Source organism: Oenanthe melanoleuca, chromosome 28 (genome assembly GCF_029582105.1).
Source record: "Oenanthe melanoleuca isolate GR-GAL-2019-014 chromosome 28, OMel1.0, whole genome shotgun sequence".
In the NCBI taxonomy this organism is placed as follows: domain Eukaryota; kingdom Metazoa; phylum Chordata; class Aves; order Passeriformes; family Muscicapidae; genus Oenanthe; species Oenanthe melanoleuca.
In genome coordinates, this window is record NC_079361.1 from 2,639,280 (window position 1) to 2,661,367 (window position 22,088).

Sequence of the window (22,088 nt, forward strand, 5' to 3'; positions counted from 1 at the left end):
AGTTTGGGTTTGTAAGGCCAGGGTGCTCCTGGCTCTCTTTGGAGAGGGCTCCATGCATGTGGTGATGCTGGAGGAAGGCAAGAGCAGCAGAATCCCAGGATATCCTGAATTGCAAGGGACCAGCCCCTAAGTGAATGTCCCCACAGAGATCAGAGGCACAGCCCTGGTGTTCAGCAGCACTGTTCTCTCACCAGCAGAGTGATTTTGAGCTGCTCAGAGCCTCTGCTCTGCTCTCCTCACAGTGACAGAGTTTGCCCTGTAACACCTCACATTCCCTGATGGTGTATTTCAATCCAAACCCCAAAAATTACCCAATTTGTCACACTGAATCATCATTATCGTTTCAAAGGGAGTCCATTACCCAGGGCTGGGTGTCCAAAGGAGGGACAGTGCAGCTCAGGGCATGGAGCAAATGCAGAAGTGGAATTTGACTCTTCCCATGCACAGAGGCTCAGCTCCTATAACTCTGTAGGAGTTATAATAACTCTAACAACACCCATATCCCTCTGCCCTTTTCTCCTAGATGGCTTCACTCACTGGAGCCTCACAGGAACCCTTGTCACTGATGAAGACACCTTCATGGGGTTTAATGATGGACTCTCTCAATCAGGTAATTGGGAACACAGCCTGCATGTATTGCAGTGAATTGTTTATAAAATAGAAATTATTCTAAAATTGTCACTGAGGGCAGGCTCCAGAGAAAAGAGAGCTCAGAAAAGGCAAGTAAACCATGCTGGAAGAATATATGAGAGACAGAGCAAGATGTGGTCCAGACAGGACAGGTTTTTCAGCCCCAGCTGTCTCCTCAGCTTTCACTCCAGTTTTATAAAACAGAATCCCATGTGGCTCTCACTCTTCTGTCAGGGAGTAATAATTAAAAATGGAAATCTGAGGAAATTTAAATATATTTAATTTTAGAAGTATTTATCTTTGTGTTTTCAAATGGACCAAGGATTGTGTCACGGTCACTGACACTTCAGGTGATTTTTCTACACTTGGGCTGTCAAAGCCACAAAAATAGTGAATTATTGTAATTTTCAAGCCACTTAAAGCCATTGACTCTTTGGGGGGAAATGTGATGTAGGTGAAGCAATGTTCAAGAGGGATCTGACTGGGTATTGTATGAAAATCTCCAGTGCAGGACAGGACTGTGGGCAGCAGTGGAACTGGAATGGGAGAGGAATTATTTATGGGATACAGTTAAGTAGAAGGAGTTGATCTGTTGTGTGAATATCTTCATTATTGGTTATCTACTGCATGAAGGGAGGCTTATGTTGAAAGCAGAATTATCTTAGGGAGGTGAAACACCTTCTACAGACTTTTAACTTTTTAGAATTATTTTTCAGTTTATAAATACTCATAAGAACTATCTCTAGACATGCTTGGATTCTCACTTCTAGGTGATATTTTGATTTTTTTTTTTTAAATTCATCCTTCTTTCAGTTGTCTCTGCAGAAGTGGAAATGACATCTTATGCCCTTCTGACCTACACACTGCTGGGAGACGTGGCCTCTGCCCTCCCTGTGGTCAAGTGGCTCTCACAGCAGAGGAATGCACTGGGGGGATTCTCATCTACTCAGGTGGGCCACCTCTGGAAAAGGTGCATGCATTGTCAATTAAATCAGGAATGCAGAGTTTCCATCTTCCTGGCAGAAATTGTTTGTGTTCTGGTAAAAAGAAAAACTTCCCAGAATTTTTACTGCTTCCTCTTTGGACTGGTAATTTGAAAGGAACCCAGACTTTGTCCTCACAGGTGCCTTTGATAGGAAAAGTGAGCAAAACCTGATGTTTCTTTCACCTTATGAATTAATAAGGAAGATTCTGCTTACCTGGAGCTGAGCAGAGCTGTGGTCCTGTATTCTTCACTATTCTGATTTCTCCCTCTTCTCTCCCCTTCCCAGGACACCTGTGTGGCCCTGCAGGCTCTGGCTGAATATGCCATCCTCTCTTATGTTGGAGGAGTCAACCTGACCATTTCCTTGGCTTCCACTAACCTGGACTACCAGGAGACCTTTGAGCTTAACAAGATGAATAAAAAAGTCCTTCAGACTGCAGTGGTAGGTGGTTTTGTGCAGGCAGGTTTGTAAAGCAATCCATGTGAGCTGGGTTCTGAAAGGGCTTGGATCAGTGATGGTGAAAGCAGAAGTTAAGCACTGAGATTTATGGGGCTTTCTGTGGGTTTGTGGCTGGATTCTGCTGTGAAGGAGACAGCACTCCTGAGTAAAGGCATTTTTCACCATAACCAATGCCTGATGTTTATTTTGATGTTGTTTGTCTCTGCCATTGTGAGTGCATGTGGTGAAGAGACTAAGCCACACTCACTTCACTTGTGCAGTGTCCTTTATAAAGGTATTTTGTGCAGAACAGAGCTAAATTTAATATTCATTTCCATTCTGAGTGCTGTGTCTTGTCTGTCTCACCTGTGTGCTCTCCCCAGATCCCCAGTATTCCAACAGGGCTGTTTGTGAGTGCCAAAGGTGAAGGCTGCTGTCTGATGCAGGTAAGGCTGCCATGGAGCTGGGGAAAGTGTGGGAGCAGATGATCTCTGACCTCACAGCCTGTTTGCTGCTTTTGTAATCCCACTTTGCTGCCAGGAAGGACTCACACTTGGAATTCCTCTCAGAATATTCTATAATGTGGTGTTGCTTTAATTTTAATTTAATTAACAAGTCAATGTGGCTGTACCAGCTCTGGTAGAGCTTTTGTAGAGACATCACTGTGTGGTAAAGCCTCTCTGTGCCTGCCACTCCTCCCCTCTGAAGAGATCTTGTGTCTGTGCTGGTGTGGGGTGCTGGTGAGAGCCAGGGAAGAACCAGCTTGGATTTTCTCAGGCTGCTCAAGCGAAACCTAAGAGAAAGAATTCTAACAATGATTATGCACCTGCAGGGTGTGTGAGAGGTGGTGTTTTGGTAAAGCAGGTTCACCAGGGGTGTTACCTGCCTTGCACCAGTGAAATCACTTCTGTCCTTGCTACCACAATCTACTCTGTATAGTGTGTTTGTTTCTTTAATAAAGGGCTTTTGCTGCTTCTGCATGAAGAAAGTTTTGCTGCTATATTCTTTTCACTGCTCTCCTGACCCCAATAGCAACATTAAGAGACTTTGAAACACTGGAGCTGTGCCAAACCCTGCTGATGTGATTTGCTTCTCCCTGCTCCTGCTGCAGATCGATGTCACGTACAATGTCCCCGACCCCATTGCCAAGCCAGCCTTCCAGCTGCTGGTGAACCTGAAGGAGCCCAAGGCAGAGCAGCAGCTGCCAGCCCCAGCCCCTCTGCCTTCTGCCCCCCAGAGCCCCCCAGCCCTGCACAGGGACAGAGCCCTGGGGGACGACGAGGACCCTGCCTCAGACCACGACCACAGAGAGTACAAGGTCATCCTGGAGACCTGCACCAGGTAGGGGATGCTCCTGTGGGCACTCAGGGGGATGGCTTTCTTATAGATAGAAAGAAATTAATAGCTGTCCTGGTGTGAAGGACAGGTGTCTGCCAATAAAGGCAGAAGCTGCACTTTGAAATGGAGAATGTAAACCCCCTCCCTCCAAATTATTATTATAATTTTGAAATTAAGAGGCTCTCAGGCAAAGATATGGGAATTAGGAATAACAGTTCTTCACTAGGAAAATTAAAATAGAAATGCAGTATTACACAGAACAATCCCAGCCCTGCCAGAGTCAGAATCCAAGCTGACACCCGTCAGTCAGTCAGGGTGTTGGCACAGTCCCATTCAATGGTGGCTGCATCCTCCTGCAGGGGCAGATGTGGTTCAGCTGGAGCAGTGCTCCTGGAGAAGGTGCAGTTTCCTCTGAAGCTCCAGGGATGATGTGCAAAGGTCTGGTTTTCCTCTGGGATCCAGTGCAAAGATGGAAACTTGCTGTCCAAAATCTCAGTTTTTCTCTGGGTAGGAAAGGCTTGGCTCCTCCCCTGGCTGGAGCATCTCCCATGGGATGATGGAATTTTATCAGTCATGCCCTGGGACTCAGTGGCCATGAACAGGAGATATCTCCTGGAGGGAGGATGGGCTGGGGAAAGATAAAGATGATTGCCCAGCTGGTTTAAAGATGGCCCATGAGCAGATAATGTGTGCCAGGAGATCAGGGTCACTGCCCCACCTGGGTTAACAGGTGGGGACAGAATTCACATTTCTGGCCACATCCTGCATTGCAACCCAAGACAATAACATAAAATTAGCACCTGGTGTTGGCTGTGGGACAGTGGGACAGGGATGTTTTCTCCTGTTGCCCAATAAATTGCTGTCCTAACTTAGATTCACAAACCATCCTATAAATACAGATCAAGTTTTCAATAAAGTGCTTCTTTCACCCAAAAAGAAGTGTGTTGCTATTATTTGCCACTCCTAGCAAATAGCAGCAGCTCCCCCACAGAATGCTGGGTTTGCTGATCAGCCCCTCTGTGGCAGGAAAACACCGAGTTCTCTCTTGCTGCCTGGATCCCAAGCAGGGTAAGGCAGAACTTTCAGTGGGTTGTAGGACAGAGTCACCCCAAGGTCATTCTTGATCATTTCAGTGCTAAGTGTGTGTCAAAGGTAGAGAAATTAGAACAACACCTTGAGGTTTTATCACTGAGTTTCATTATTGCCTCACCAAATCCTGAAAATGACAAATGTGATTTGATTTGATTGTATAAAGGATGAAAAGAAAAAGTTCTGGATTATTTACTTAAAAGCCTCAAAGAGCAAGGTAAATTCAACTGGTTAATTAATACCTTAATTGTGTTAATAGTTTTATAAACATTACTGACTTGACTTTATTATTTGAACTCTTTAGTGGTTCAGTTTTAGATACCAAAACCTAAGAGAAGATTCTGTTGCCATGATATGAGTTTGGACTCTATGGTAAAGGCACAATATATGCAGATATCTATAAGCTCTCAAATTCCTTATCTCCTTGCTCCATATAATGAAATGTAACATAACTTTTAAAAGTGGCATGATCCAGAAATTTAATTTCTATCTCTCAAAGCACTTTACAGAAACAGAGCAATTCTGTCTCAGGTTATTGTGAGAAAACAGCTTGGCTACAGACAAACAGCAGCAAGAATAGTTTCTGACCTGTATTAAATTCATTTACAAGTTTTGTTTAAGCACCTTGGTACTGCTGCGGTCATCAGGGGGTGCAATATAAAGCATTTGGATTTTTTAGGGAGTTGTTGGGAATTTGACCTAGAGTGATAAAGCCACAACCAGAGTAAATAAAGAGGGCTCACAGCATCCTGCTGTGCAACAGGAGAAACCATTCCCAAGAAATTCAAAATTAATTTGCAGGTTTGTGATGGGGAGCATGGCAGGTAAGGGGGCTGCTGCTTCACTGATCCCCCCAGGAGAAGTGCAGTGAGTGGCTCAGATGGAAATGGAAAATTGTGGCTGCCCTGTTAGAGTTTAATGGGAGACTCTGGCTCCCCTATCAGTTTCTGTCCCCTCCCTTCCTGCAGAGCTGAGCAGGGCTGCAGTGCCCCAGGAAAGGTGGGATTTTGTTTTCCCTGGCCCATGGGGCTGTGTTGTGCCCCCCAAGTGCCACCATGTCACTGTGCCAACCTCTGCTCCCCCTGCCCAAGCCCTCAGCCTGTTTTGGGGGGAGGATAAAATTCTGCAGCCTTGTCAGATGCTGAGGAGGCTGCCCTGCATCAGCACAACCTCCCTGAAACTTCTGCCTTGGGAATTGCTGGAGCTGAGACAGAAATTTGAGAGGAAGCCCAGTGCAAGGAGATGGATTGCTTGGAAAGGAAACAAAAACAAACGAAATCTTCCTTTCCTCCCCTTCCTCCTGTAATGATGCTCTCAGCTCCATCAGCATCTTGCTGGGGCAGTGTGAGGAGAGGAGTGCAGCTCAGGATGACAGCTGAGATGCTTTGGAATGGGGGTGTTCTCCATGTAATGAAGTGTTGTCATGCCCAGTGATGTCCCTGGGGCACTGCTGAAGGCTCAGGGAGAGCACAGGGCGGAAAATAAAAAGCTGTGATATATAGCAGAGATGGGGGAAATGCAGGCAAAGGCATCCTGAGTGATTTATTAGGGAGTGAGATGGGAATTAATGAGGTTTAATGAAGTGCCTCACCCAGAGCTGGCTCTGTCCCCAGGCCACCTCTGCTACTGTGAGCCTTGGGCTGGGTGTGGCACCCACAGCCAGCCCCCACCCCTGAGCTGGGGGGCCCTGAGGAACCAGCTCAGAGCTGGAAATTCTGTGCTGGGAGTGTGGAATTGTTTATTCTCAGTGCTGGGCTCAGGTGGGGCACAGCAGGCAGGTGAGCTGCCAGGGGGAAGGAGCCTGGTCCTGGGGCTCAGGAGCTGATTTGGGGTGGAGGCTGCTCTGCTGTGCTGCAGAAAATGAGACTTTAGCAATGGCCCCACAGCTTCCTGTGTGTGGGTGTTTTGTGCACACTTAACTCCAGAGGGTTTTCTGGGTTTCCAGTTATCCTCTAGAGGATGACACAGGCAGTGAACTCTCTACCACCACGGCAGTGGCTTTGCTGACTCGTTAGCAAAGTCCTTTTCTCAGTGCCAGGCCTGAAACAGCCACTTAGGAAACCCCAGGGCTGAGTGACCTTGCCTGGTGTTGGAATGATCATCCCTCTCCCACCAGTCCATCCACACTCTCCTCTCAGGGTGGAACAGAAGTTCCTTCCACTCCAGGGATTTATTTCCTTTTACTGAGTGATTAATTGAAAAAGAAAGCAAGCAGCCCCACAGGTGGCTGCATCCCTCTGCCTTTCTGCCTCTGTGTTCCAGGACATCCTCTACCCTCTGTGAGCTGGGCATGACTTTGTTAAATAAAAGCAGAAAAGAGGATTTTTAAAAACCAAATAAATGGTTTCCACAAGCACTTCAACAAGGAGAGTGCTTTTAATATGTTAAAGCACTTTTAATATGGTTTTTTGGTTTTTGTTTCTTCTGGAGTTGGTTTCTCCATTCTGAGTTGTCCATTTGTTGTCTTGGATCTTGAGCTTGTTCCCATTTTCTCTCTTTTTGTTCCCATGGGAAGATGGCTGCACTCTGGATCCTCAAACATGGCTGTGTTGGAAGTGCCTCTGTTCTCTGGATTTAGGGCAGATATTGAGAGCCTGGAGCAGGTAATGGGATGGGATATTGGGATGGGATGATGGGATGGGAATGCAGCACTGGGATGTGGATCTCTAACAGGGAGAGATTCCCTTCCAGGGGTAAGAAGACACCATTGAGTGTCAGAGCAGTGCTGAAAAGATGCAATTAAAATTGGGAAGGGGGAGGAAGAGATTTCACTGGTCAAGAAAATCTCTGAAATGAGGGAACAGATGTTCTGAGCAGGCTGAGCAAAGCCAACCCAAGGGTTTCCTGAGCCAGTGCACAGTAATTAAGTGAGACCCTCTGGAAAAGCTGAGGTGCAAATGTGCTCTAACAGGAGCTGTTTATGGCTGCTCAGTGGGCTGTGTTCTCTCCAACATCTGGATCCCATTGCTTTGGAGGCTCTGTGTCTTGGAATTTTTTGCCCTTTTTTTTTTCCCCCCCTCTCTCTGGGAGAACATGGTGTTTGTTGCAGCCAGGCTGAGGTGGAGAATGTGCCTCGTGCCCAGCCAGCCCTTCAGGGCAGAGCAGCTCTAATCTCAGCTTTGCTTTATGTTAGTGGGAGCATTGCATCCTTTACAACTCATTACATTTTGTGCAATGTTGCATTCACTGGTGGGGCTCTTACACTGCAAAGATTTTTTTTTTTTTTTTTTTTAAGGACTGTTTAATTGAAGAGGTGTAAATTTTTTCATCCTTGAGAGCTGGTAAAGAGCTAAGAAATATTTTTCTTCTAAAACACCTCTCCTGTTAATAACTTTATCTCATTATATTGGGAAAGGGAAGGGATCTGAGGAAAGAATTTTAAGGTAGAACCATTATGAAGTTTAATTTGATAATTCAAGGAGAAGTGCACATTGCTTATCTTCTCTAGGATTTCACTTGATTTGGCTGGTTTATAACTGAAACACCAGGGATTTAAAATCCATGTCAGAAGCTGCTGTCAGATGTTTCCTGGGATATTTCTGTAGCCAAAGAAACTTTTGTACCAGTCCCTGAAAGGCAATTGCATCCTTTCAGAACAGGGGATCAGATATAAAATTATTCCTATAAAGAGAAAAACTGAAATTATTGATATCCATTCACAAGCTGCAGGTGGAGAAATCTATTTTCAAATCCAAACATGTAAAATGGATCAGTTTTTGTGTGAGTTTGATATTCTCTGAATATCACACTGAATGTGGGTTCAGGTGGGGCAAGGCCAGGAGCAGGAGTTCTCCAAGAAAAGGAAGAAGGGAAAAGTGCAAGAGAAAGGAGAAAATTTAGATGAGGGGCCTGCAGTGGGTTTGGTTTCTGCTTTCCCTCCTGTGCTGAAGGTGCTGGAGTGATGGACACGTGTAGTGCTGTCAAACACATTCCCTCTCATAGGCACTCATGGAAATAACATGGAAAAATATGGATGAGAACCTGGCTTAGAACCAGAGAGAGCTCAGAATGTCCCAGGAGGAGAACAACAGGAAATCTTCATGGTGTGAAACCTATGGAATGCTCTCTGAGCAGAGGGAAAGGGTCAAGCTTGGAGGGGTTTTCACTGCAGGACAGGAAAGTTCTTAAGGAACAGATCCCTGTACTCCTTTTTTTTGCTTCCTTTGGAAAGAGGGAGATTTTTCTAAATTGGGAAGGATTTAGTGTCTTCAAGAGGAAGCTTCCCCTTGAATAGCTGAATTCCATGGGTTTTTATTGCAGAAACACTTTTGCATCCCAAAAATGAAATGTGGTGACAAAGCTCAATCTGTGGGCAGGCAGTGAAAGTGCAGATCCACCTCTGCTGGGGGGGCTGAGAGGGGTCCCTGAAGGGGCTCCAGGAGAGCTGGAGAGGGACTGGGGACAAGGGATGGAGGGACAGGACCCAGGGAATGGCTGCCACTGCCAGAGGGCAGGGCTGGATGGGATTTGGGCAGGAATTGTTCCCTGGGAGGGTGGGGAGCCCTGGCACAGGGTGCCCAGAGCAGCTGTGGCTGCCCCTGGATCCCTGGCAGTGTCCCAGGCCAGGCTGGACATTGGGGCTGGAGCAGCCTGGGACAGTGGGAGGTGTCCCTGCCATGGCAGGGGTGGGATGGGATGAACTTTAAGGTCCTTTCCAACCCAAACCATTGTGAGATCCTCTGCAAACAGAAGAGTTTTGAGACATCACACAGCCAGTTTATCATGGTACCAGCACCAGTGCCCCTTTGAAGGCAGCCTATCCTCATGTTCATCATTTATTCCCAATTATTCTCAGCGTTCCCCTGCCCAGAACACTCCCAGGGCTTTAAGGTCCCTTCCAACCCAAACCATTCTGGGATTTCTTCATGGCTACCCTAACATGAAACCCCCCACTGAAGTTTTTCTGTGTATTTTGGACACCACCTGGAGCAGAGGCAGGTCCCATCCTTGTCCCTGCCACCCCAACACTCCCTGCCCTGCCTGGAGGGGCTGGGCTGGAAATTTGGATTTTCCCTGTCCCAGGCTGGAGCAGCCCCAGGGCAGTGCTGCTTAATGAGAGCTCTGAGCACACCCCAGCCACAAATCCCCCTAATCATGCTGGATGTGGACAGGGTCAGGAGGTCACTCCAGGCTGGGATATATCAAACCTCACCAGGAAAAATGCAGCTGGAGCTGGGCTGGGCTGGGCTGAGAGCTCCCGGTGGCGCCGGCGTCTCCCTGCTCTCATAAAATCTCTGTCTGAGCAACCACAGCCACCAGCAGGCCCCTCAAATTATAAGGACAAATTAAATTGGCCCTTTCCATATTGTGTGAGGCTTAAATTCATGTTGCTTGGCTTGTTAGAGGAATAGCAGGAGCAGGTTTTTACAAGGAGGAGATGTCAGCTGAGCAGTCACTGCTAAAGCTGCTGCTGGCAGGTTTGGGCAAACTTCAGTGGGAATGCTGCTTGTTTTGTGTCACTGTAAATAATAATGAGAGTAATAATTGTAATAATAACAGTTATGATAATCATAATAATGATTTGTTCCACTTTCCACAGAGATTTTAGCCTATGTTCTCAAAGAAATTTAAGAATGTTAAAAAACAAAAAAAACTCCACAAGAATATCCCTGTGTTACAAATGGGATTGCCTGACAGAGGTTGAGCTAATGGGACAGTTTGGAGAATAGAATTATAGAATAGAGTGCTCTGGCCCTGTCTGGGCTCCCCAAACTTTGATTAAAGCACAAAAGTCCTTTTCCACAAACCCTCATCCTTCCCAGCTTCAATATTAGATATTTTCCATGTGACAGATGTATTCTAAATACAAATTATCAAAATAATAATGCTTGATCAGGCAGGACAGTCATGGAATTGAGATGTTTAAAGTGCAGAAATCATAGGAGGAACTTTTGGAAAATTGCAAATAGAGGTTTGGGGATGTGGGAAGTGCCCTTAGATCGTGTCAGATGTTCTTTAGCTGTGCAGATAAAAAGCAAAGGTGGGTCTGTAGGCACAATGCAAACCCCAAATTCCAAACCCCTGGGCCTGGAAGGGAGAGATGAGGAGCAGAGGCCTGGCCTGACCCCATTTGTCAAAAGGGAGGGTGCCTGGGGCTCTTTCAAATGGCTGCTCTTTTCAAATGTGTGGATTAATTTTCCTGGCAGAAGAATGTTTTGGATTTTTCAGCTGCTGGGAGGAGGGGACCTTCAATACCCAGTCCAGCAGGGAGATTCCCTTGTGGTCTGAGGGAGGTAAATGAGAGATTTCATGGAGTGCTTGGGGATCTCTGAGGTCTTGCTGGAGCCTCAAAAGCAATCTGGGAGCTGCTCAAGGAGATGATGGATGAGCAGAGCCCCAGGATGCAAGAATTCCTCAGCAGGACCCAGGGAAGGACACAGGGTGGCTTTTCCCCCTCAGTCATTTCATCTCTTTGCATTTTCCCTCTCTTATGGAAGCACCCTTTCCACAAGAAGAAATCCCTGGAGTTTAGTGTCTCCTCAGTTTTCTAAGTTTTACTTTTTCTCTCATTTCTACCTGTTTTCTATAAAATGAGATTAAACTAAACATGATGACCTTTAATTTTTTTTTTTTTTGCCCCCAGTTATTGATGAACAAGCAAATTGGGTTAAAAAGATATGAAGTGGATGGAAGAAAAGTCCTGTTTTATTTTGATGAGGTAATGGCTTTGTTTCTTATACTTATGTTGGATTTTAATGAAAGGTAAATGACCAGGGGAGGAGGCAGAGTGTTGGGGGTCCCTCAGGGGTGAGGATCACTCTGCAGCTTTTACTGAGCTCTTTTGCTGCAGGTTTTGCAGGTTGTGGTTTTGCTTGGAAACCAAATTATAATAGAGGCAGGTGATTCACTTCAGCCCATGGAGTGTTTTTGGGTAGATATCAATTAGATTTTTGCTTTGAAATAATCTCACTTTGAGATATAACTAGCAATGCTAAATGCAGAATAATTTAGATTTCACAGAGCTGAGAGTGGAAGGTGAGATCTCTCTTGGCTTGGTCAGCAGCAGAAATTATCTGGTGGTTGTGGGAACACAGCTGGAGTGTCTGTGGCAAATATGTGTTTTAGAGGTCAGCAGAGCATCCTGGTTTAGTTCATCCTTTTGCTTTTTATTCATTATCCCTGTCACTCAGAGGTGTCTTTGTGTCCCTCCGGGGACATGCTGTGTTCATTTGTCTCTCTCTTCACTTCAAGTGTATTTTTTGAGTCCTTTCCACCGTTTCACACAGATCCCCAGCCAGTGCATGACCTGTGTGAAGTTCCAAGCTTTCAGAGAGCACATAGTTGGGAAAACAGCCCCTGTTCCCATCAAAGTGTACGACTACTACGAGCCAGGTTTGTGCCACTTGCCTTTGCCCCCAGCTGACACCAGCCCTGCAGGCAGGAGGCTCAGCTGGGATTTCTCCTGCTTGCTGCAGCTTTTGAAGCCACTCGTTTCTACAACGTGAGTGAGAACAGCCCCCTGGCCCGGGAGCTCTGCGATGGCACAACCTGCAACGAGGTGGAGAGCTCGGCCAGCCAGTGGCTTGGTGAGTCACCCCAAAGCCACACTGGGCTGGAAAAACAGCACCCACAGGTGCCCTCAGCTCCAAATTGAGTTTAGACCGATGTTGTGCTTCGCTGTCTGTGTTAGTGGAAGTTTCACAAAGGTTGCAGTAGTGAAGTTATGACAGAGCAGAGGGGCTCGTCAGGCATCAGAGTGCCTGGGATTTGCTTCAGAGGCAAGATAAAATGTTAAATTCTGCAAGAACCTGCACAAGGGGAGATGTGTCAGTAAGCAAAGAGGTGAAAAATCTTTACCATGCAATTTGGTTTTCTTTCTCTCCAGTATTTTGCAGTGGAGTTCCACAATTGAATGTGGGAAGACTGAACAATTTCAGGAATAACTTTCCCCAGAACCTGTGTGTTCCTTTCTGTGCTCTGTGGCCAAAAAACTTGCTTTCTCCCAAGTCAGAAAGCTGCTGCACTTTCAAAAACCCAACTCCATTCCCAGAGCTTTTAATTCTATCAAGTTTATAAATTCCTGTTAAAAATCTTGGGGAATTCAACATAAAAACCAGCACCAGCGAAATATTTCCATCCCACCTTCTCTCTGCTGTGCAAAACTGGCTTTGTTGCATTCCCAGGCTTTGTCCACTCTGGGCCTTGCAACAGCATCTTTGGGTGCCTGGAGGAGGAGCCCCTGGAGCAGTGCCTGTGCTCGCGGGACTGCGGCTACGACGGGGAGCCCGTCTGCGGCTCCGACGGGCACATCTACCCCAACCCCTGCCAGATGGAGGTGGCATCCTGCAGGAACAACACCAGCATCGAGCAGATGCCCATGGCTCACTGTGCTGCCTGTAGGTTTTGGTTATTTCCCCTTTTCTGTCATGGCTGGGTTGCGGAGTGTTGCAAATCCTCCTTCAGGTTAATGTTCCGTGCGTGCGGTAGGGAGTGGAGGAGAATTCCAGACTTGCTGTGGGTGTATAATGGTTTTGAAAGCAAAACCAGTGAGAGACTCCAAGTGACAAATACAGTTTAATAGGAAAAAAGAGAACAATCAAATACATGCAATAGTACAAAAGAAAAAACACTGACAGAGTCAGACTTCAACCTGACACCCCACTAGTCAGGGTGGTGGCAGTCCAGGTGAATTGGTCTTTCTGTAGAAATCCTGGCAGTGATCCTGGTAGCTCTTGTCCTCTGGAATCCAGTGGGTAAGGGCTGCTCTGGTGTTCCAAATCTCAGTTTTTATCTGGGTAGGAAATGTTTGGGTGGAGCATCTCCCAGTGGGATGATGGAATTTTATCAGTCATGCCCTGGGACTCACTGGCCATTAACAGGAGATATCTCCTGGAGGGAGGATGGGCTGTGGAAAGATAAAGAACAATGCCCCAGCTGGTTTTTAACAGCTGGCCCATTAGCAGAGGATATCTCCCACAGAGACAAGGATCACTGCCCCTCCTGGTTTGACAGATGGTGACAGAACACAGACTTTGGGCACATCTTTACACTGTAACCCAGGACAGTGTGATTATGCTGTTCATAGTACAGCTGGTTAAGTGGTAAGGGCAGCTGCTTTTCAGCTTGGAATAACTGGTTTTCTGTTCTCATGAATACATGTTTTACCAGGCAGAATGAATTGAAGAGAAAATCAGTGATGCTGTTTGATCTGAAGTGAATACTCCTGGATAAAAATTAAATCCATGAAATGTAACATGCTTTGGAGATTCTGCATGGGCTTTCAAGGCATACAGTGTATCAGAGAACTGATTATGCCCCCTCTGGAAATGCAGACACTTTCTAGAGATGCTTTAACAAATTATGTGACCAATGAGTTTATTTTTCTTTGTATTGCAGCCAAGAACTTGCCAGAAGAAAGGGAGACACACTCCCACATAGCTGAGCAGCCCAGTGCTCCCCAGACTCCAGCAGGTAATGCAATACTTTGCATTTATCCAAAAGCTTTCTCTTTAGTATGGTTAAAGCTTGTCCTATCCCTGTATTAAGTACAGGTGGCTCTCAAGCACATTTTAAGTGAAGATGCTGAATTTCTCCATCTTAGAGAAAAGTGAGAATATTCAGAAATCAGCAAGAAAATTAAGAGGTCAAGGAAACTGAGGATGAGAGGTATTGAGTAGCAGGCAGCTCTCCTAGTCCTTTTCCTTTCAGGAAATCGTGCAGGAATCCTGCTCAGCTCAGCACCTGCAGGATTTAGATTATTGTTTGTAGGAGTGGACAACCAACCCTCCTATTTTCTCAGCCTTGCTGTGTTTGAACAACACACTCTCTGTGATCTTTTCTTCCACTGCTAAGCTGGAAAGATCCCATTTAAAGCCAGGCTGATGTAATGTTCCAACAAACAACTGAGCAGGACGTGACCACAGCCCAAAGCACTGCAAGGACTCGAATCCAGGTGGATTAACTTTGTCCCTGCAGTTCTGTGCAGAAATGGAGCTGGCAGCCTTGGTTCTGTCAGAGCTGCTGTTTGGAATAAAGAGCCTTAGTGAACAAAAATGTTAAGGTCAGTGGATGGAGGAGCCAGGAATTTGGCTGTTCATTTTATTTGGTGCTTATGTTCATGCACTTTTTTCCAAGGCTCACAATAAATCTCACCAAGAAGCAGTGGAGGGTCGATAGAACAGCTTGTTTTGGGCTGTTTCTAGTAAATAAACTGGACTAGATTTTTCCTGGCTGCTTTCCACTCATTAATTTTTCCCCTGGCCTCCAGCTCTCCCAACAAATTGGTAAAACCAGTTCAATTCTTCAGGAGAAGGCTCTGTGCCTCCTCATGTCCCCCTTGTGCAGCAGGGTCAGACTGACCCATGTCCAACATAAGGCACCATCCTGTTCTTTCCCTTATGGACAGCAGCTGAAGCACAGTTTTCTTATTAAGATGCAAAAACATGGTGAATATTCCATTATTACAGTTTCTGATGGTCATCCAGTCTTAATGTTTAATGTCGCTACTCTTTTCCTCCTCTTTTTTTTTTTTTTTCTTCTTATTGTGAATATATCTGTATCTTGTTGCCTTTTATTCCATGCACATGCCATGTGCTCAGCATGGAAACTCTGCAGTCTGAACCCTTTCAAGCAGCATTCCCAAACTGTTCCATTTGGGCACTGCTGGAATGCAAGGCCATACTGAGATGTACAAAAATGGGGCTGCCATTATATTATTTTCAAATGAAAATTTGATATGATTACCTGAGGAAAAAAAAAAAAATTATGGAACTTGATGGTAACCCACAATCCAAAAAAATGTTCAGAGTTTCTGAAATAATTGCATTGAAGTCAAAGGAAAATCCCTGTGTGGTTTCTGTTCTGAATTGACAGAAGCAGTTCTGGCTCAGAAGGAGCTAAAGGGGAAAATCTGATTATTTTGTGTGGCATTGTTATGCAGATTTTAGATGAGTGCCATAAGGATGTTTGTCAAAGCAGGAGCACTTGGAGCTGGCTTGTCCTGGGATCTGGAAGTGCCCAAATTTCCTGGCAGGAGGATGCTGAGCTGGGAGCAGCCATGGCAGAGTGAGCATTCAGGAATCAAACTGACTAAATCCTGCAGCAGGAAAAGGGCCCAGCATGTGATTTTCATTAATCCTGTGGGCTGCTCTCAGGTCAAGCACATGGGACATGAATCAAAGGGCAGCAGATGAATGAGCCCCTCCTCACCCAGGCCCTCCTGGGCTCCTGCAGCTGGAGCATGTGATGGGTTAAGTCGGCTCAGGTGCTCCAGCAAGGCTCTGCTGAGCCATGCCTAAATCTGAGACTTCCTAAAGGGATGCAGAGCTCCAGGAGCTGAATCAAGCTTAGGGCAGCTGGTGTAAAACAGGCTGGGTGTGTTAATCTGCAGGAAATGCCTGTTCTCAGAGGGGTTTGTGCTGTCTGGAAGGCTCCTGTGTTTGCCATGGGGCTGGGGCAGCTCGATGCTGTCATTGAGGTCTTGTCTGTGTTACCCAGCAGTAGGAATGAGCAGCTGCCTCCCAGCTATGAGTGGGAATTGCAGGATGTGTTTGGGCTCCCTTGGCACACACAGACCCCCAAGGAAGCTCCACTCACACCACTGGGTTTGCTGGAACCAATTCCAGCTGCTCCAGATAAGCAGCTGAGCTGATGGCCCTGCAAGGTCAGGATGCAGAGCTGTTGCTGCTGTCAGGACATTTTAAAATGCTTTCCCAAAGTCTGCAGTGAGGCAGAATGGCTGAGGTTTGACCTTAAAACTGCAGCTTTTTTTTTGTACAGATGGGTGGGATCCTCTTTGCATCTGTAGACCCTCAGATTGCAGGGTGACAGGACTCAGCTGAAATAACTCCTGTGTGAATCCCCTTCCCCAGCTGTTCCTTCTCACAGGTGAATGACTGAGTCCCAAAAGGGTGGAACAGGATTTTGCTGAGTAGCACAGACCCAGCTCAGGGTGTGCCTGCACAGCCTGCTGCAGTGTTTGTTTGGATGGAAAGCCCTGGAGCAGCAGCTGAGTTATCAACTGGAATCTCCCTGAACTTCTGCCTGTGGCTTTCCTGACATCCTGGTCATCCTTGGCCACAAGGATCTGGGTGGATTTTGGGATCCCCAGTAGCTCTGATAGCATCTCTCTGATGAAGTGGTGCTTTGATCATTAATTCTCCTCTGAAACTGCCTGAATCTCCTCTGCCACAGGTACAGCCACAGCTCAGGCACTGGTGTTGGAGGACAATGTGCTGACATCACAGAGCTGTGATTCTGCAGGGATTTGGTGGAAAACAATGTCCAGTGTGTGGGGCAGCAGGGCTGGGGTCCCAGTGCTGCTGGAGCCCAAAGCCCCCCCAGGCTCAGCTCTCTGGCCCCTGCCTTCCCCCCACAGCTGTGTCCTTTGCACAGTTTTGCTCCAGCAATCAGAAGGGCCACTGGCTGGAACTGGAAGAAAATTCTAGGTAGAATTATGACACTTTTTGTTTGGTGGTGATGTTTTTTTGGGGGTTGTTTTGTTTTGTTTTTAATTAAATGCCATCACCCACACCAGCTCCTAGCAGGAGCATCAGCCTGAGCTCTGCTTCCAGGTGGAGTCATCCCCAAAATCCCCTGGCTGGAGTGTTCCCCACAGGGCTGCAGCTCTTCCAGGATTGATTGAACTGGCACAGGGCTGTTTTTCCTCTCCCCCCATCACTGCTCAGCAAACATTGGCCTCAGCACAAACATGTGGGGCTGGGGGAGTGGTTTGTGTGCAGAGGAAACCTCGGCCCTTTGCTTGGACTCCAGCACTGAATTCCTGGGAAGAGTCAGTTCTGTGATGTCCATCCCAGCTGGTGGACAGCAACCACCCATTCATAGAAGAGCTCATGATCTGGCAGGTTCTCCCAGGGAGGAGGCCAGGAGGGAGTGAACAGAGCCTGACTCCCCTGCCCAGTGCTGGGAGGATGTGGGAGGCAACAGGGAAGATCCCTCAGATATTTTATTTCTAGAGAACAAACGTTTTCAAAGGCCTTGATGAGTGTTCTCTTTAAATCAAGCCAGCTTTGGCCTGGGGGGACTTTTCCTCCCTGCAATAATTCTGCCTGTGCTTGCTTTGGTTTGGATTAGAGCAGTGAACACAGAGAGCAGGAAGGATGCACAGCTGAGCTGGCTCCAGCAGCACTTTAAACACAGATCTGCTGCTATTCCTAGAAGTTTTATCTTGCAGTTTTACCCTCTGGACAGGGAGCAGTCACCCAGCACAGCCTGCTGTGAGTGGGTGTGTATGGGGTGGGAAGAGGAGAAATGCTGCTCCTGCCTGGGTCTGTCCCTGCACAAAGTGATGGAATTTCAGAGCTGTGTGGCTGTGCTGGGACTCAGCTCCTCGTTCAGGCTGGGCTCAATGGCTCTGCTGTGGCTTCCTGGCCTCCAAATCTGCACACTTGTTGGCTGCTTGCACTGCTCAGTCACCAGGAGAGCTGTTCTCAGGGTGTCTCTCCAGCTTTGTCACTTGTTGTATGGATGATGCACAGCTGGGGGCACACAGGGCATGTCCCCACGCAGGTGGGGCTCTGCTGGTCACAGCAGAGATGTTCAGAGTGACTCTCCTGTGCCATCTGCCCTCTGCATGACACTTTTATCTCACTGTGTGCAGCCCTCAGGGTGATGGGTCTGAACTTCAGCACCTCAGTTAATTCCATGCTGGAAAAGGAGACTCAGAGAATTTTTTTTAGATTATGTTGCCCTTTCCCTCCTTTTATTTCCATTTCTCCCCTTGTTTCCTCCTCTTTCTCCCCTTGTTTTCTCATTTCCCCTCCTTGTTTCCTCCTTTTACCATCCTTATTTGCCTTCCCCCTTTGTTTTCCCCTTCTCTCCTTGTTTCTTCTTTACCCCTCTCTTTGTTCCCCCTCTTTCATTTTATTCCAGTGCCCAGGTCTCAGACTGGCAAATTGAAAACTGCTTTGGCAGCAGCTTCTCCCCTCCCCTGTGAATGCCATCAAACACCTGCAGGTGTGCTGACACCTGCACCCTCCTTCCTAGAGCCCTGACACCTGCAGCTCCTTCCTAAAACCCTGACACCTGCAGCCTCCATCCCTAAAATCCTGACACCTGCAGCCTCTTTCCCTTGTGTCTGTGACCAAAAACCTGACACCTGCAGCCTCCATCCCGAAAACCATGACACCTGCAGCCTCTTTCCCTAAAATCCTGACATCTGCACCCTCCTTCCTAAAATCCTGACACCTGCAGCCTCTTTCCCTTGTGTCTGTGACCAAAAACCTGACACCTACAGCCTCCATCCCTAAAACCCTGACACCTGCAGCCTCTTTCCCTAAAATCCTGACATCTGCACCCTCCTTCCTAAAATCCTGACACCTGCAGCCTCCTTCCCTCTGTCTGTGACCAAAACCTGATACCTGCAGCCTCATTCCTTTGTGTCTGTGACAAAGAACCTGACACCTGCAGCCTCCAGCCCTAAAATCCTGACACCTGCAGCTCCCTTCCCTTGTGTCTCTGACTAAACCCCTTCCTTCTGGTGGCTGCCCTGGCCCTGTGGTGCTGGGGGCAGCTGCTGCAGCTCTGGTTCCCCCAGCAGCAGAGGAGGGGTCCCCCCTGCACCCAGACCTGTCCTACTACTCCTACGAGTACGACCCCGACGCCTTCGCCCTGGACGCCGACGTGCTGGAGGTGCTGGGGGAGCTGAGCACGGCCAGGAGCCTGCAGGAGGGGGACAGCCAGGGACAGGCCACCCCAGCAGAGTGGTGAGCACACACTGGGACAGGGCTCTGCCCTGAGCCAGCCTCCTGCTGGGTCAGTGCCCCACAAAGGGGTGTTTTCACAGCTCTCCAGGGGTCGGTGGGAATGGGGTCTTGCTGTCAAAGGTTCTGTGACCTCAGTGGCTTCACCCCAGTGGGATGAAGTGAATTTTCAGCTTTGTGTTCAGCTGGAGGCTGAGGGGAGGCTCATCAGCCTCGAGAGGGGGAGAGGAGGAATGGACATGGCTCTGTGCTCTGGGACAGGAGCCCAGCAAGGGCTGGAGCTGTGTCAGGGCTGGCATGGAGCTCAGGGAAAGGTTCTTCCCCCCGAGGGTGCTGGGCACTGCCCAGGCTCCCCAGGGAATGGTCCCCAAGGCTGCCAGAGCTGCAGGAGCGTTTGGACAGCGCTCTCAGGGATGCTCAGGGTGGGACTTTGGGACGCTGGGCAGGGACAGGAGCTGGGTTTGATCCCTGTGGGTCCCTTGCAGCTCTGCAATTGTCCTGCCAGGCAGTGACTCCTGGCACACCTTGGCAGAGGTGAGTGAGGCACAGCCCAGGCCCCAGGAGTCCCACAGTGACCCCGAGCAGGGCTCAGCAGAAGGGGCTGGTTCCAGCTCCCAACCCACCAGCACATCTGCTGCAGGTTCAGACAACACAACTGCAACCATGCAAATAACCCTGCACTGCCTTTCCCTCAGCCTGGGCAGGAACAGGGCTGCTCTGGCCATCCCTGGGTCCCTCCCAGCTCTGTGACTCTGTGACTCCCAAAGCTGCATCACAGCAAGGTGACTTTTCTTCCTTGTGTTCTCTTTCTGACAGAAATGCATAATTTAACTGAAGTGAAGAGGCTCAGAATGGACTCCTGTACGAGTTTGTTCCTCCAGACCTGCTGCAGAACAGAATCCCAATGATGACTACTTCTGATGCCCTCAGAACTGTTGGCTTTGCTGCCCCTCGGGGCAGCTCTGGAGCTCTAAGGGGGACACTCAGCATTATTTTTCTGTCCATTTTCCTGCCTTCTGTGCATCCTCTTTGGAGCCCTTCCAGTGATGAGAGACCAACATGCTGTGCCCTCTAGGTGAGAAAAATAGGGGCTGGAATTCAAACCTATAGAGCTTTTCCAAATGTTTTCTCTGCTATCAGGATATTCTGCAAATGCCATTTCCTAGCTACACTTAGAAGCTAAGTCCAGGCCTTGTGCTTAGCTGAACTGCTGTTTGAGGAAAGATGGCTGAGAAGTTTTTTTTTTTTTTTCTCAAATTACAATAATAAAAATCAGTGGTTTTTGCCAATTATGACACAGCAAGAGGCTGCTCATCTTCCCCAGCCCATCAGTCTGCTGCACCCATGAGCCAAACACTTCCCTGTGGCTCCACAGCTCAGGGAGGTTGTTGGGAGCTACATTTCACCTGAGAAAACTGAAATCCATTGCCAGGGCTGAAAGGCTTCATGTCTGCTGCTGTCAGCTGGGCTCAGGTGGGTGTTTGCAGCCCCAGCAGGGCAGGGCTGAGGTGGGGGAACCCTCTTTGTGTTGCACTATGTGCTGGCAGGGGCTGCTTGCAGCCTTCTCAGCCCCTTTCCTCCTCAAATCTGCCTTGGAAATGGACCTGGCTGAGGCACAGCCCTTTCAAATGTTTGCCTGACTTCACCAACCCCTTTTATTTTGCTCCCCCTGGCATCCAGCACAGCGTGTTCTGCTCCTGGTGCTCCCTGCCCTGGCTCTGCTGGCCAGTCCCAACCCCAGCCTGGACTCCCTTGGTCTAACCTGCCCCAAGCAACGTGGCAAAACTTAAAAAGAAAAGCTTTGTTTTTCCAAAAGTTCAGGAGCCAAGATTTTTGAGTTTCCCTTCCTGCCTGGAGCAGCATTGTTCTCTTTGGAGGAGTTACATGCAATTGCCTCTTGCAAAATAGTGTTAATATTTTATCTTCCCACTTCTATTGTTACCAGGACCCAGAGCAGGGTGGAAACTCCTTTTGAGGGTGTTTATTGGTGAATGGAAATGGAAAAAAAAAAAAAAAAGCCCAGCTCCATTCATTTTTAAGGCTTGTTTACACAGGAACAATGACAAGAATATATCCCAGTATAGACATTCCATTCCAGAATAAAAGCAAGTTTCTTCCAGAAAAATGTCCACATGGGGACAACCAGGAGGTATCCCAGAGGTTGGGCATGTGGAGTTTCCAGTCCTTTTTGTCTGGGGCCAGACATTTGCAGAATGCAGTTGACATGATGAAGGTCTGGGTCTTGAAGTTCCCAGAAGTTCCAGAGCTGCCTTGCTGGCAGCTCTGCCAGCCTCCCCTGGTGGCTGCTCCCAGCATCCTGCCCTGTCTGGGGTGTGCAGGGACACATCCTGCCCTCACCCTGGCAGCTGCAGTCCTGCCTGGCAGGTAAATAAATGCCTTTAAACTAAATTCCACCTCCTGGCAGGCACTGGCTATTGTGTACACACACAGGGCTGAGTCAATATTTATCCCTGGGTAAATAACAGGCCTAGTGTGAGCTGCAACAAGATTTCTTTTTCTTTTTTTTTTTTTTTTTTTTCCTTTTCTGAAGCTCAGAACTGCACAATACAGACCCTGCTGTTTGCTGGTTCAGGCTGTTTAGCTGGGAGCTGGATGAGGTATTTGGGCAGCCTGTGGTACCTGGGACTGGCTTCATCCAGGAGCTGGGACCTGTGCTCTGGATTCCTCAGCCCCTTTCTGGTTTCCCTTTCCTGCTCTTTCTCACCCCTTGTACACCCATTGAATGCTTCTGGAGAGATAATTGAATTCATTTTAAACTGCTTGGTCCTCTCACAGATCCTTGGGCACTCAGAGCTCCCCCTGGGGATGAGGAGATGAGGGTGGGGAGCTCCAGCCAAGAATTAAACCTGGCTTTCTTCACTTTCCTCAGGCTCTGGCACATGTAATGTCCTAATTCCAGATGCAGACATCCCCCTGTTGCTGCCAG

General features: G+C 47.9%; 1 protein-coding gene across 1 annotated transcript in view; it reads left to right on the top strand.

Moving 5' to 3' along the window:
* Nucleotides 1-20,433, top strand: part of CPAMD8 (C3 and PZP like alpha-2-macroglobulin domain containing 8) — a 52,157-nt gene extending 31,724 nt beyond the window's left edge. Inside the window, exons 31-43 of the mRNA XM_056512344.1 lie at nt 524-610; nt 1,444-1,580; nt 1,902-2,057; nt 2,438-2,500; nt 3,166-3,395; nt 6,997-7,084; nt 11,065-11,139; nt 11,708-11,813; nt 11,897-12,007; nt 12,605-12,817; nt 13,818-13,892; nt 18,979-19,144; nt 19,958-20,433. Coding sequence (XP_056368319.1) covers nt 524-610; nt 1,444-1,580; nt 1,902-2,057; nt 2,438-2,500; nt 3,166-3,395; nt 6,997-7,084; nt 11,065-11,139; nt 11,708-11,813; nt 11,897-12,007; nt 12,605-12,817; nt 13,818-13,892; nt 18,979-19,144; nt 19,958 — 1,508 coding nt within the window. The 3' untranslated portion in view covers nt 19,959-20,433. The remainder of the gene's footprint in view (nt 1-523; nt 611-1,443; nt 1,581-1,901; nt 2,058-2,437; nt 2,501-3,165; nt 3,396-6,996; nt 7,085-11,064; nt 11,140-11,707; nt 11,814-11,896; nt 12,008-12,604; nt 12,818-13,817; nt 13,893-18,978; nt 19,145-19,957) is intronic.
* The last annotated feature ends 1,655 nt before the right edge of the window (nt 20,434-22,088 follow it).